The sequence below is a fragment of the Polyergus mexicanus genome, unplaced genomic scaffold, assembly GCF_030449975.1.
Source record: "Polyergus mexicanus isolate NDT 795.1 unplaced genomic scaffold, iyPolMexi1.0 SCAF_7, whole genome shotgun sequence".
Lineage (NCBI taxonomy): Eukaryota > Metazoa > Arthropoda > Insecta > Hymenoptera > Formicidae > Polyergus > Polyergus mexicanus.
Window position 1 is genome coordinate 5045272 of NW_027223327.1, and position 16522 is coordinate 5061793.

The 16522-nt window shown below is 36.2% G+C and overlaps 1 protein-coding gene across 5 annotated transcripts in view; it reads right to left on the reverse strand.

The window, feature by feature from the left end:
• Positions 1-879: 879 nt before the first annotated feature.
• Positions 880-16522, reverse strand: part of LOC138934546 (serine-rich adhesin for platelets) — a 47392-nt gene continuing 31749 nt past the window's right edge. For 3 of the 5 annotated variants that reach the window (XM_070298408.1, XM_070298410.1, XM_070298409.1), the window contains exons 2-13: positions 13904-14112; positions 11996-12532; positions 10894-11767; positions 9644-10510; positions 9336-9548; positions 5769-5980; positions 4940-5200; positions 4697-4852; positions 3997-4282; positions 3693-3924; positions 3463-3616; positions 880-3201 (exon numbers count right to left, since the gene is read on the reverse strand). In XM_070298408.1, the coding sequence (XP_070154509.1) occupies positions 2941-3201; positions 3463-3616; positions 3693-3924; positions 3997-4282; positions 4697-4852; positions 4940-5200; positions 5769-5980; positions 9336-9548; positions 9644-10510; positions 10894-11767; positions 11996-12532; positions 13904-14065 (4215 nt within the window). In that variant the 5' untranslated portion in view covers positions 14066-14112 and the 3' untranslated portion in view covers positions 880-2940. The remainder of the gene's footprint in view (positions 3202-3462; positions 3617-3692; positions 3925-3996; positions 4283-4696; positions 4853-4939; positions 5201-5768; positions 5981-9335; positions 9549-9643; positions 10511-10893; positions 11768-11995; positions 12533-13903; positions 14113-16522) is intronic. The other 2 variants (XM_070298414.1, XM_070298411.1) reach the window with 2 other exon arrangements.

Here is a 16522-nt window from a genome sequence, read left to right on the forward strand (position 1 = left end):
AAAGTAATATTAGAAAAAGTAAAGTTTTTGTATGTTGTATTTGTTATAGGACAGATATGGAAAAAGTATTTGTTTACATTTACGGGATAGATACATGATCATAGATATTTTGTCAATAATCGGTTTCTCACATTTCGTTAACAGCTTCCAATATGAACCAATTAAAACCGAAAATAGGTTTGGATTAGGTTATATCTTCCGGAAGTGAAGCCCCCTCGTAGGGAGGGGGGCCCACTGCGTCTACGCATATACTTTACAATGCGAAGCGAGGTTCACCCTACAATTGTTGTGTGGATGGGAAAAGTATATGAAAAACATTTTCTACGTTCTCTGCAAGAAATAAAATGTACGCAAATATCATTGTTCCTAACTTTATTTTATAATACTTCAAAGAAAGCATTAAAATTGTGAAATTTCAATTTATTATATCTTCTAAACAAATGCTTTCCCCTACTTTTTTCTTGCGGAGAATTACTCAAAAGATTCCCCTATAACATATTTAAGTAGCGATAAAATCGGTAAGGTGTAACCTTTTATGCATATTTATCAATTGCTATACTGAAGAGTATCCAGATTAGGACAAAAATATTTGCGAATTTCTTTTATTAATTGCATTTTTTTCTATTATAAGTAGCTTTCTTACTAATTTTACTATATTATTCACACTACATATATTGTACTTCGTATGTCCATTAATTTATTCTATTTTATTAAAATTAAATCTAGCCCGCTTTTATTTTTTAAATGTAAATTTTTATTATATGAATATCCGAATATTTGCTGCTAAAGCCCTTCTATCGATTTTTGTCAAAAAAGTGACTTTTTTTAAAAACGGCTGAACCAATTTTGATGAAAAAAATATATATTGTAGAGATCAATAAAACAATTGTGTTAAAAGAATTAAAATTTTTTTGCCAAAAGAAGTAGGTAAAAAAGAAATTTTTAATATTTTTAATTTTTTGAAGGGAATGTTTTTGAGGAACATCTAATACAGTTTCACAAAAATATCTTTGAATACCCTATTCTTATATATATTTTTTTCAAAGAGGAGTAGTAGAACATGATTTAAAAAAATAAAACTTATGCACGCAGCGTCGCACCGCGCATCGTCGGCTAGTAGAATGGAATTTATTCTTATTGCATTATTTAATTGCCATCAAAATTGGTGAAAATTAAGATCTTAGTTTGATTGATGTATTTATTCAATTAAATGTTTGAAGGTCTTTTTTTGTTATGTTTTAATGAAAATGAGATTATCTGAAACCGACAATGATAAATAATTATATTTTATGAAAATTCTCGATAGTTAAAAAGGAGTTATATATTTTAATATATTAATAACAATATTTTCATTAGGGTCTAAAATTAGCCCATAATACAATAGTTTCCAGAGTTTACCGCCAAAAGATTGCAGTATGTTTAAACTTCTTCGGGGAGTTTAATATCGGGGTGCTTTAGTTTTATGTCACACATATATATATATATACTGATATTGCTTCCAGTATTTATTATAAAATCAAGAAAATGTTCTTAATCTTCATCGCCGCTATCACCCTCAATCGTTAGAAAAAACCTTTTTTATGTTTAAATCAGCAGAAATACTCAGCGATACAAACAAAATTCTTTTGATTTATATACAAGAATAATATCAGTACAAATATATGTAAAAGGCGAGAAAACTCACAAAAATCAAGCACCCTGATTTGTGAGGCCGGAATTCACAAAAATCAATCACCCCAAATTTTTTTCGACATTTTTGTTAATATTACACAAAATACTATTGTACTTCATCAAAGATAGTATCTACTAAATATTTATAAATAATTATCAATTATAATGATTACTATGTGAAAGTATTTATTTTTAAAGTAGTTTATTTCTAAACTAGACTCGAGATGAATCGTTAAAATGGTGCCCATAGCCGAGCGTTGTGTACATAAAATCACATTTCGATTGAGCATTGGCACTTTCCTATAATACTACATTTATATTATCATATTAAACATCACGCATTACGTTTATGTAATTTGAAAATATTCATAACATTTTGAGTTATTTGAGAATTAATTATAAGTATATCTAATTATAATTATATATCTTACACATTCTCCCATGAAAACAAATTAATGTTATTAGGTGTACAACTTTGCTTCCGCCGTTTTTTTCCAAAATTCGAGGCTTTATTGTAAAAAACTGGTTATATGTCTTTGAGGCGTTTTGAAATTGCTTGTTGAGTCACTCCCAATGATCGTGCCAATTCTTTTTGACTTTGACTCGAGTCTTCATTAAGTAATGCCTCCAATTCTGCATCTTCGAAAACCTTCTCTCTTCCACCGCTATGCCGGTCTTCGACGTGAAAATCACCGTTCTTGAAGCGTTGAAACCACTCACGACACGTTCTTTCACTAATAGCGGCTTCACCATAAGTATTTGAGAGCATTCGATGAGCCTCAGCCGCAGATTTCTTCATATTGAAGCAGAAAATTAAAACCTCCCGCAAATGACGAGAATTTGGCTCGTAAACTGACATTTTCAATCAAGAATAATTTTATGATGCAGATACAAATCGACTAATGTTTCTATGGGGTTATGTTGACAGATGCCCAAGTTTATTGCATGACGTCTATGATCTATTTATTTCGACCACTACTTACCGCTAAAGCCATCTGTAGGAAAACGGCGGAAGCAAAGTTGTACACCTAATACATTACAATGAGCGAATTATATATATATTTGATATCTTAAAATATATAACATCTATTACATCTATATTACGAGAGATGTCGCAATAATAAAAAATATAAACTGCAATTATATGACGAAAGAATTATTATATTATAGCAATTTGCGTTACTACCTTTGCGCTTGGATATTCACTTTTTCGCGCGCTAAATATTTAATGCAATTCATAATATACATATACGATAGAGAATATATTCTTTAGCATCTTTGCAACAAGCGATTCTGCTGCTCGTCCAGAAGCATCGAAGCCTCGGTCATAATTTTGGCAGTAGTCCTAACCAAGAATAATAATTGATACTCGTCTATAACGGTCAGAGCTACCTTCGTCTTGACAAGGGCGTGGAGCACATTTGCCCTTTCGAGATCGAGCCACCGTTGAAGCACCACTTCTCTTTCCCGTGGACCACCGAGGGGCACGTCGGCCGGGCCCCACAAGAAAAATTCCAGCACCGATTTAACCTAATTATCGAATCAATTAATTTTATTTAATCTATCAATATACGAATACAATTAAATAGAACTGAATGTGAGATACAATAATAATTGTAGATAATAAAAATTGAATACTGGCGTTTTGCATCAATAAGAAAATCGATCTACGAAGGAAGCATGCTAATTATTTTTGACAATATAAAATAAATTTATATAAATTGATAATTATAAATTGGAGAATCTTTCTATATAAGCTTTTACATATATCCGCGGAATTGAAGTTCTCACCTGAGAAAGAGTGACCGCTTTCTCGCGTATTAGTAGATCCTGTACAAGAGGCAACTCGCTCGTCAGATGCAACTGCCGTAGTGCTATTAGAGCGCATTCGCACAAAGAGACTCGTTCTTCTCCAGGTTCATCGCTCGGCTCTATGTTCAATTTCCTATAAAACGAGAATTAAACGTGAATTAAGATTATCAAATTGTCATGACGTGAAAGAAAATATTAAAGTAACTGACCCTTGCAGAAGATACAATCGATAGTAAACATTCTCTCTGCAGAGTATAATGTCGTTCAGGGATCTGTTCGCATCTTCAATCCCGCGGGCCTGGAGACTCTTCAGCGCGTTAACCAATTGAAGAAGCACGAACAATGCTTCTCGGTTTGTACCCTCGTTGCTTATGTCCCTCAATATCGCGCCGAACGATTGTATGGTGGTCACGTGCAGGCATGGGAGGACTGAGATCGTCACTGAAATTGCGAGAGAATTACGAAATTATTAAATATACAAATTTCCTTATCACCGCTGAAACGTAACATTACCTTTGACATTTTTGTTAGCAAACGGTCGAATCTTATTGATTATTTCCTTCGGAGCTCTATCTACGAATTCTATTATAGGCGTCAGATAAAAATCTTTTTGCGGCGTAGCCATAGCTAGATCAAACGTCATACAGAGAGTAACGTTTTGATCGTTCCATATCGCCGAACAGAATATCCTCCTGCCGATGGAAATTGACGACGCAATGTCGATGTTGAAGTGCTTTAGTTGTGGATTCGCATTCTTGAGGGCACGCAAACCTGCCGGAAACTGTACAGCTTGATTTTCCTGAAATAAAAGATTACAACAATAATATATCTCATTATTTATTTCAAGAATTAAATTATATTTATATTATTAGAAGATCCTGTCCTATTATATTTTTTTTTAAATTTTATATAATATATAAATATCAATATATACTCTATTATTAAATTTTATATCTCTACAAATAAATGAAGAATTTTCTTAGATCTTAAATAAAATATTATATAAAATAATTTATACATCTTTCATACACGGTAATTAATTATTTTTTGGAACTCTTTAGCGAAGGTTGTAAGATATGAAGTTTTGCCTAAAAATCGAGAATAATAAAATAGATCTTTATGCAAAGAATTGATGATTTTTAGCATAAACAGAGAATTCTAGATTTATTCTTTTCAAGTTAGTTGGTGCAACAATAACAGCCCTGATACATACCTGTTCGAGAAATTGAGCAAGTGCTTCGTGATTTGCTACGACCACCGCGCCGTAATTATCCTCGAGGCTGCGATGAACGATAGTGCGTCCTCTGCGTTGCCTTAAGCGACCCATCCGCGACTCGTCATCCTTCCAATCCTGATCTTCTTCCGCGCCCTTCAATAGTTTCAAAGCTTTCAGTTTAATTACATAGAAAAGATGTGTAAATTTGAAGTATATCTTTTGAAACTTAATGGAACAAACCTCGTCGCCGGTATAAAAGGTGTACGGTGCATAAAGCTCACTCTCGGTTTCGCTGCCGCAATATGGCAACGAGGTTGATCTCACGAACGGCTGATGATGATGATGAACCTTAGGCTCTCCGCCCATCGCGCTACTGTCGGATTTCCTCTTGCAGGCACCGCGAAATCCGTCACCATGTCTATCGCTATGACGCAGCTCGAGATTCGAATCACACTCGGGTGAACTCGAGAGACACTCGTACACATGACTGTCGTTGGACGTCTATCGGAATATGCAATTACACGCTATACCGTTCTAACCAAGTTGCACAGCTAAGCCGTATTTCGAACGGCAATAAAAATACTTATCCTTCTTTTCTATGTCAACATTGGAACTTAATTATTCATTCTATGATGTTTGTTTTTTTTTAATTCAAAGATATAAAATTGATTGAATATATAGGATATCTCAAAACTAAAAAAAATATTCCTTTTTTTCTACAGCAGTTTCTGTGGCTAATTTGGAGTTTTTTTTTTTTTTTTTTTTTTTAAGATGTCGATAACTTTTTATTTATAAACGTGGTTGAAAAAAAGAAGAGGTTTCCATAAAAGATCAATGAAACTACAGCTTTCGCGCGCAATTAAATTCAGATGAAATTTACTTTAATAAAATTTCAATTTGAGGTTTACTTAAAAAAATAATACAATAGAGGAAAAAAATTAGAGAAATGATATCTCTCCCTCGATATTTTTGCTAAGGAAAAATCGATTCTCATTTTACCAGAGATTCTGCTATTAAAAGTCCGGAGCGGAAAATCTCGATGAAATCAACAAGGGGAAGGGTTTCTTACCGGCGAGTCGGAAGTGGATCTTACTGTTGCGAGGCCGATGTCATAATCCCGATGATGTTGATTCACCACTCCCGTAATGGTCGACGTAACATTATCGTTATGCGTTCTCCTAGAGATGGGCTGGGACACGGTGCGGTCCCTCATACTAGCGGTACGTTGTGGTTTCGAAGGTGCCAGGGCGCTGCGCACTTCACCTGTAACATCCTCCGCTGCTGCAGGCACACGTCCGCCATTCGTCAAGCGCCATGGGTTAGTTACCACAAGACACAAGGCATGTCACGAAACTGGGGCTAGCTATTTAGAGATCAACTAAGTTCTCGCAAACGATGAATGTACGTGTCACGCACAAAACAACAACGACGAAGTCATTAGATCACCCATTCCGAGCTTTATCGGCCGTAACGCGTATCTCGACTAGTGCTGTCAGTACAAACAAAATTATTATTTTTTTTTTTTTTACGCAGACGATTTTCGGTACCCGGTTAATAATAATCAAGTATCGCTGCCAGAGAATGGATCGAGTTTATACTCGGGCACCCTCCTGTAGAAATATAAAAATCCGATTCTTTTTTATAGAAAAAACCGTTGAAAACACTTTTCTCATTGAAAAAAAAAAAAAAAAAAAAAATTTTTACATTATTTTTTAAAAATATTGCACATTATTTTTCTTCATATTTTTTGTTAATATTGGGTTGAACGGAAAGTTCGTGCCATTTTTTGCTAACAGATGACCGAAAAAACGGCACGAATTTTCTGTTCAACCCAATATAATAAAGAAAATTAAAATTCTTTTGTTAATAACTTTTTAATAAACAACGAGCGACGCTCAAAACCTTTTGGAGAATATTCAGAACAGTGACCTTGATAACATATGTCAAAATCAAGGTCATTAGGGCTGGATTCATTTTTGTGAAGTTTTGCCAGTTCCCCAGACAGCACAAAACATCCTCAGGATCATCCTGAATATGTCCAGGACGGTTCAGAACATTTGTAGGATATTATTTTAAGATATTATTCTAAATATATTTATAAAAGTTTAATATGCATACATAATTATTTTTAGTTGTGTCGGCTATTTTATATAATTTAGAAATCTTAAGTATTATAATAAGTATTAATGTCCTATAAATGTCCACTGGATAACCCCTGGATGTCTGTAGGATATATCTGCCCTGTCTATTATATTGGATGTCTTTTGGATTTCCAGAGGACATATACATGTGCAATTAATTGTTAACGTTAATTTCGTTTAATATTAATAATTGAGTTTGATGCGCACATTTTCATATATCCAAAATTATTATTTATTTAATATTTCATGAGAAATGTTACCGTTCGCAACATTCCAAAAACTTTACAAACAATAGTATTCAACCGTTAGTTCGTTTGTTTACCGCTATGCGACACGCGAACTCATATTTGAGATTTGGTCATGAGAATTATATAAAGCTTGCAAAGAGCAACTGACAGGAAATTACAAATGTAATTATTTTCTATCAGTTCAATTTCTGATGCAATCCCAACATAGGGAATTCAGATATTGTGGATTGTTTAGAAAATATTACACAACTCAAACCCGGGAGCCAAACCTAAAATATTCATGTACAGCACAAAAGCCTCAAATATTAAAGAACGGTGAACTATTTTTAATATTAGATTTTTAATATTGGCAGTAAATAACAAAACATAATTTTAATTTATATTGAAATTTTAAAATTTGCTCCTTGAAACATACAAAAAATATCCCTAACATATCCTATAAAAATCCTTAGGATGTTCCACAGGATCTCCCTGGATTCTCCAGAGGTTAATATACGGCTATCATTTACTCTTCCTCAGGACATCCAGAGGAGATCTGAGGATTACAATGGGATATCCTGAGGATATCCTACATGTATGTCCTGGATGCCCTTTGGACGTCCTAAGGACATCCTTGTGCTGTCTGGATCTAATTCTCCATATAAAATCGTATCGTGTATAATTATTTATTCATCTAGCAGTACTGCTGATATTCCAGCATTCGCAAATATTACAAATACTCAATTAAACTTGAATATATTGAATTTTCTAAATACCCAAACATATTCGAATGAAACATCTACAAATTAATTCAAGCACAAGTTGACAGCACAAACTAAATCACACAGGGATATTTCTCGCAGAGAAAACTTTTCGATGACGCCTGTATTATACGGTGTACAAGGTTTACAAAGCAGGAGCAGGATTTTTCTTCGCAAGCGTACATCCAACTCTTAGATCGGCTTAAAACTCTAAAGGATAATACGATGATACAGTACGTGCAATGCATGCGGCGTTAGTTGCACCCAGCTTCGGTTAGAGGAATCCTTTCCGAGTTGACTAGCAATGTCGTACGCACTATTACATAACTATCGCGAAATGAGAGAGAAAAAAAAACGGAGAGAGACGTAAATATGCGGAATGCGCGCGCGGTTTCACGCTTGAGTGGAGCCGCGCGTTTACATGCGCGTTGAATGTTATTCGCGTTAATAAGGGGAGAAAGAGGGAGGAAGGGGAAGGCACGTATGCGAAGGTGCAACGAACAAGCCACAGCATCGGGGGGAGGGAAGGGGGGAGAATACGTATTCATAAATGATCAAAGAAGAACGATCGAGACTTCAATGATCAAAAGAGAACAAGATTGCCTGCTATATATATATTTTTTTTGTCTATATAATATACGTTTATTTACGGAACACAAAATATTCGACCTCTTACATAGTTTTCGCTTTCTTGTAAAGCGAACTTTTACAAACAGCATCTTTTATATCGATATAGAGATATAGATATATAACAAATAGCGCATTCATATATTTGATCAGCCATTCTCAAACCTTTTATTGTAATCTTATAAACGGATAAATCATCTGCTTTGCAGAAAAAATAAAAAAAAACTATATCTCGATCAATATTGCTCAATATTACTTTATGTAAAACGATACCAATTCTTGACAATTGAATCTCATCCAAAAAAATAAAAAATAAGTTCAATAAGAAAATATTACAAAAAAAAACATCATTATCAATATAACACATGTATCACAGAATATTGTAACTTCCCAAAAATAATTTTAACGTTTCTTCAGAGTTTGAGAAGTTTGTGATAGTTTATGTAAATGAGTTCTGTCTATTTTTCAATGCTACAAATTTGAAGACATATTTTATATCGTGTCTCTCTCTCTCTCTCTCTCTCTCTCTCTCTCTCTCTCTCTCTCTCTCTCTCTATCATCGTACGAATAATCATCAAAATTTGAACTCGCCTAAATTATACTTCACTTTCAATCCCTACAACTTTACACGCAGAATCTAATTAAATGCGACGCGTTAAGCAAGAGATTACTTATCCTCCGCGAAGATGCGAGTTAAGTGCAGATCATCCATGATATGGATCACGTGGCTCGATCGCTGTACCCGCGCAAGAGTAAAGAGCGACGTCTCTCTCGTTTTAAAAAGCGACTGCCGCACGGGTCCGTGTGAGTATGGCTGTTAACATCGAGAATGATCCGCGACGATTGCGTGCTCAGTTGCACTGTATGGGCCTAAACTTACCCAGATTCGCGTAAATCGAGTCCGAAGTCGTCGCGGTCGTCGGCCTCCAGGTGGCTTTCGAGGACATTTTGTCGCTCCTACTCGGAGAAGCGGCGCTTGGTTTCGCCTCCGCGCGAGGCGGTAACGATCTGACCGGCTTGTTCGCCTGGTCCAGCTTCGACCAATCCTCCAGGGACTGGTTTCTCGGCGGCGGTGGTGGTTTTCCAGGTCTCGCTGCGAGACAAACGAGGGACTCGGTGAAAAATCGTTTTCATATTCTTCAAATTTTTTTATATTCAAATCGCAAACAATTTCTTCTGCGTTCTTACCCGCAAACGATGGAGGAAACCGCGTTGCTGTTCTCAAACCGTCGCTCTTTGCGCCGCAGGAATCCGTCTGATCCTCGCCGATGATCCTGGTGACGGCGATCCTGTCATTCCCTACCACAACTTCGACCGCGGCGCCATCTAACTCCAGCGGATGGATTATCTCTAATCGCGGCTTCGGTTGCGGTGTCGACGGTATCTCGTCGCTCTTTCCGCTTTGACCGATCACGACGTTCATGTCCTTTCTCGAGCCCATCCTCAGGAATCGCTTCAAGGAGAAACCCCTTCGGTTCCTACCTCTCTTCTTTTCTTCCCGCACCTCCTTCTCATTCGTCAGACTGTCCTGCGACAGGGATATCGTTCTCCTAGATACGGATTCGACTGATTGCTTGGCGTCCGCGATTCCGTTCATCGGATCCGGCAGATCGCAGACCGCCCTGCGGAATTTGGGGCTGCACGAGGACGATCTCTCTCTCTTCTCCTTCTCGCGAACGACCGGGGAATCGGATTTGAGATTGGCACTCGGATTCCTGGCAAACAGAGAAGAGACTGGCGGCGGATCCTCCGTGGACTCTGGCGGTCGAGGAGCCATCCGTCTCTTGTTCGGCGAACGTACGAGCTCCATCGTGGAAACGGAAACGGAAGTGATCTCGGGGAACTCCTCATCAGGCGCGACGTTCTCGTTCTCTGTCTCTTCGTTATTCGAATGATTACTCGAATCCGATGGTGTAATTAAGGAAGTAGATAACGATAAAGAAACGGATTCTTCCGAATTTTGAGTTGTAGTCGAGGAAACCTGATCTGTCTCCGATGAAGTCTCGTTCAAGATGCCCTTTTTCATTGAACGTTGAGAATTCGTATCCTGCATACCTAGAGAGAGAAAGATCGTAATATGTATCGTAACGATAAGCGAAGGAAATGTTGTGCGTTTTTTTCCCAAGAGTTAAAATCCATCTTAAAAATAATTGAAGATCATAAGAGGAAACAATCAAAAGCGGTCTTTCAAAGATTTCTGCTGTTATTTCAAATTAAGCGAGAAATAAAACTATACATATACAGAGTGATTCTCTCAAATTCACTGACAAACTTCAAAAGTGTATAGAGAAATCGGAATATAGCAACTTTCGACTAGGAAGTTCCTGGAAGCTTCTGAAGTATGTCAGTAACTTTTAGAATCAGCCTGTATGTAGGTATCTAACACATAATAAATGGGAGGAAGGATTTAGATATTTTTTATTTTAGAAGAATCTCACCTAAATTCCGAATAGATCTACTGGCGGCATTTTGCACCGATGGCGGTGGTGGTACGTAATCGTTGGGAATTTTCCTCACCACGGTGAGCGGACCGTCGTTCAAACTCGCTTTCGTAGAAAAGGTCACGGGCTTTTGCGGTACGGCGGGCTTCATTCTCGAGTCGTTATTATTAACGTTATTGCCGTGTAAGAAGGAGGTTCTCGGTTCCGTAGAAATCACGCTTGGCGGCGGACTTGTCGGCAACGACGGCGGTTCTGTCGCTTCCTTCTCGTCCGCTCTGCCGTCCGGTTCTCCAGCAAGTTCTCGACTGTTCTCGAAACAGAATCGCTGATTCTTCGCGATTTCCCCGTCGATTTCGCACATTAACGGCAACGAAACCTTGTCGTTGACGATCGCCTTGTCGTTAACACTGCTCATCGAACGATCGCTCTCCGGCGTCTCCTCGTTCTTCAGAGATGTCAAAGCAAGCTCGATCCCTTCATCTTTTTGCTTCTCTTCGTCTCGTCTCGGACACTCGCTTCTCATCATCGCCGTTTTCTTTGCGCTCTCGCTCTCTTTTATGCTGCTGGGCAAGGATGTCCTTGACGGCGTCTGGGCTTCAATATTTTCTATCGCTGAAACGTTGCTGTCAAGAGGGATACTTATAACGTTTCTCTTGTCGATCTTACAAAGGGACGAATGCTTTTCCGTCGTCGTTTCCGCCGATGTCTTCACCGCATTGATGTTGACGACGTCCGTTTCCTTCCGCATGACCGAGATCATATTGGCAGAAGTGATCAACGGCATATCTATAATCTTTCCTAATTCCGGAGAAAACTTTTGTTCCTGCTCGTCGGTCTTTTTCCCTTCCGCTCCACTGAATTTCTTTGCAACCTTTAATATTAGAAATAAAAGTGTTTATAAAAAAGTATTTTATTCAGAATTAAAAGCTTCCGGTTGTAAATACATATATTTTTTTACATCTAAAGTATCTTCATATTAAATATATGTAATTAAGTATAGCTAATATGAATAATTTTATTTATATGACTAAAATAAAAGTAAGAAATTAAAGTAACTAATTAAATAAATGATTGTAATAATATTTTCATTATCACTTACTTCGGCAGTATTATCAGATGTTCCTCCTTCGCTGGATTTGCATCTGAGCGGACTGGTCTGCAAGTTGATCTTCCGATCGATAGGTCTTTTGGCAGTGGGTATAGATTCATCTCCGCCGAAAGGTGTCACGGATACCAAGAGAGTTGTTTTTTTACCGTCGGCATCTCTTTGTATTTTTCCGAGCATCAGAGAAGCGAAGGACTTGGCGGGCGCCATCATCGTCGTCGTCATCGTCGTCGTCATCGTCGTCGACGATTTGGTCGCATCGTTATCCACGACGTCCGTCGTCAAGTTCGCGCTGTTCATATTGAAGTTTGTGTTCGCGCGAGTTAGGTATAATAACGCGCGTTCCTCCTCGCTATCCGGCACCAGGTCCGCCGCTTTCGTGGACGAGTCGATCTTCCCCGCGTCTCTCTCCTCCTCGCCGTCAGAGAAGTCATCGCCGCCGTAACCGATCACTTCCGTGAGAGACTCCGGGAAGCCGACGTTCTTCTTGCGCTGATCCTTCCGGCAAATCGTTTTACTACGAAGAATACTCTGCAACGATCAACCCCTTGTTATGCCGGATGGGCGCGATACGTGTCATCGCCGATGTGGCGAAACTAGTTTCGATAATTTTGATATCGTCCCGTTAATTGGACATAATTATAAATAATTCCAAGGTAATTCGTTTCTTAACTAACACAACCAGCGATAATGGTGCTGTCTTCGTACAAAGTATTGAGTACTTAATCAATTTTTCAGCTAAAATATTTATTATTATATAATTGATTGATTAATTTGATTAATAATATTATTTAATTGTAATCATAATTAAAATAACTTTATTTCAATTTATATAATGTATAGCAAGTATTATATATAAATTGACAAGTAAAAAATAAAAATTTTTTAAAATTGCTTATAAATATACAGATATATTATCACAAAATGTAAACATAATATTTAAGACAATTGATACACTTAATTTGATAATCGCAAAAAATTTAGATTTATATCTTTAACGCTGTATGTGCGGGATATACAGGGTGTCCCATTTTAATATCCTCAGGCAAATATCTCAAAAACCAAGCCCGGAAGAGAAAAATGTTTCGGACAAAAGTTGTTTGGTTTCGAGGGGGCCATAAGATGGTGACAATAATTTGACCTTGGAAAATCATTTGAAGGTCATGTGAAGGTCAACTTTAATTTCTTAAATGGAACCCCCTATTTAGTATTCTTGTAGCTGACATCGAGAGCTTTCCAAAACACTATAATAAAGTATTTTTTTATTAAGTACTTTTTGAGTTATTTTATATTTTAATCTGACATATTTTGATATAAAAAAATTAAATATCTCGTAAAATATTTAGTTTTTGATAATCTTACCGTAATACTTCTATGTACAGAATAATGAGACAAATCAATTAGTATAAAAAAAAAATTGTTTTTAAGAAAATTATTTACAATGTATTTTTTTAAACAATTATTTGTTTTTTTTGGCACTAATTAATTTGTCTTATTATTCTGTACATAAATGTATTACGGTAAGATTATCGAAAACTAAATATTTTACGAAATATTTTATTTTTTATATCAAAATATGTTAGATTAAAATATAAAATAACTCAAAAAGTACTTAATGAAAAAATACTTTATTATAGTATTTTGGAAAGCTCTCGATGTCAGCTACAAGAATAGTAAATAAAAAATGGGGATTTCCATTTAAGATTTTGACCTTCACATGACCTTCAAATGATTTTCCAAGGTCAAACCAATGGTACCATCTTATGGCCCCCTCGAAACCAAACAACTTTTGTTTGAAACATTTTTCTCTTCCGGGCTTGGTTTTTGAAATATTTGCCTGAGGAGATTAAAATGGGACACCCTGTATATATATATATATATATATATATAATAAGCCGATACCTGTAGCTGAAAATGACCAATTTTCAGATTTGTAGAAGCCTTTTCGATATTTAGTCGCAGGATATCGTCAGTTGCTGCATGTTCCTCCCTCGGCTTGAAACAGTTCGAACAGAGTTCCTTCTTCCAGGCATTTTGCACAAAGTGATTGCATTGTGTGGACATTGTTGGCTCACCCACAGCGACAGCGAAAGTCCCGTTACATCATCACCCTGGAAATAGTAATCGTTCGATTCTCTCTCTCTCTCTCTCTCTCTCTCTCTCTCTCTCTCTCTTCGAGCCGGTGCAACGATCGACGCGATGCATTGCGGCTAAAGAACGTGATAGTGCATGAAAAGCTATTTCGTTCCGGATCACGAGATTGCGAGAGTTACACGAAAGTATCCGAATGTATAAAACAATATATTTTTTTATAAAGCGTTTTTTTTTTTTTTTTCTAGAAATAACGACGAATATCTCCATAATTAAGTTTGCGGGATACAAACGGTGTTAATACCGCCCATTCCGGCTTTTCAATTTAGGGAAAAATAATAATTGAGTTAAATTCTTTCATAAAAAAATTGACAAATTTTTGGAATAAAAGGAATAATCTCCGTAATTGATTAAGTGTTCTGTTTCCAAAAACGCTGAAGGTAATTTTGTTTCTTTTTATTTTATAAAAAGCTATTCTTCGTTTATATGTATATAAGATGTGCCACTTTAATATCCCTTCTAAATATCTTGTTTTCTACGCCTTTTACAGAAAAATTCTCGTACAAAAGTTTCATGATTTCGAGAGGGACATAAGATGATGCCATCGGTTTGATTTTGGATAAGCATATCTCTCTCTCTCTCTCTCTCTCTCTCTCTCTCTCTCTCTCTCTCTCTTCCCCCTCGCAAAAATTGAATAGATAATTTGATATAATTTTATATAAATTACGAAAAATCTCCCGTACAATATTTATTTTTCGATTATCTTACCTCAATAATACTTTTATTACAAAATAATAAAAGGAATTTATTGATGTAAAATACATAGTTGTTTTTAAGAAAAAAAATTTAGTTACTTATTACTAATTCGTATTAAATATCATTCTTATTTCTAAAAAAATACGTTTAGTTTCAAAATCGTATAATTCAGCCAGAAAAAAGTAAGGAAATAAAAAAAAAGCTTTTTTTCAGGCAAAATGTAATTTATGGAATTTGACTTAAATCTTTCGAAAACATTTTTTTATCGAGCTGCAGAGTATCAAAAATACGTAATTATAAAGAACAAAACAATGTATTCTTCTTTAAAGCACTGAACAAGGAAGATAAGAGATTTTTAAAAATTAGCAAAATTAATAAATTTGAAACTTCAAATTTCAAAATGCTTCTTTAATTTTTTATCTACAATGTTCTTTCGCCGAGTTTTAGCGGTTTGAAAATAGCCCAATGTTTAGCGCATGATAAGTATCCCCTATTTTTTTCTTGAGTAATAAATATTTTTATTTTTGTTTTTTTTTCCGAAATTTTATAACATCGTATCGTAAAATGTGAATTAGCTTTAATTTTTCGAAATATCTTGATATCATTATTACAAAAAATTAATCAAATATTTGGCTCAAGTTTCTTCTTAAAATTCGCTCAACGATAGAGTGCAGTTTCATTATTGAGAGCGATTATTGAATGGAGAACATTAAAATCAAAACGAAACGAGTGAGTAGACTTTTCTGTTCGCAACTTCGGTCAGCGCAATAACCATTGCAAATACAATCGGGACAATTGGCTGGAGCTGCCCGGCCAGCTGAGTAATTGCTTCACTTCCGGTCTCGGTTTTATGTGCAACAGCGATGGCCTTTGGTCCATTATTAGCAAGTAATATTGTGTAAAAATACTGTGCCATCACGAATCCTCTTTTCCATGGAGCAGTTTCCGGCATAAATTTGTGTAAAAATAAAACAAGAATTTATTTCGCATTGTATATGCGCCATCTTCATAATTTACATACTTTTCCATGTCTCCTCCGTTTTAATTTCGAAGTTTTATTTACGAAAAACTATTCATTTTCATCAATCATTTATAATCTCGGCCATTTCTTTGTGATGACGAGTGAAAACATGCTCCAAGATTCTTATTGTTAGATTATGTCATTAGGGATTGATGAGATAGCGCAAAAGTATGTACGGGAGATGGTATTCTACATCAATGTTTTCGATTTAAATGTAAAGGTTAATTATTTAGTGACATCCCGAAAACTTCTTGTCTCATCCTCGCGCTGTCGACGAATTTTCACCGAGGAAACTGCAAATATCTATCTATCTCGCTGCGTCCACAGGGAAGCATACCAGAATGTCGTATAGTAAATGAAGAGTCGACACGGGGACATCCCATTAGCATGCGGGACTCGCGAGTACTCGCAGACCAGGATACGAGGTACCGTTGGTAATCTCGGTTGATCCGTTACATCTCTTGCGTTCTTATCCGGAAGCGTCTCGTACGCGTGAAATGTCTGTCTCGCGTATAAATTAACGATGACGAAAACGTGCTTTTCACGGCTGGATGGTGAATTTAAATTCCACGCTTCTAACAAAGCTAGAAAAAAATTTTCCCAGCTGCAAACCATAAAAAGAGCTGGTTTTACGAAGAAACTTCTTCTTCTTC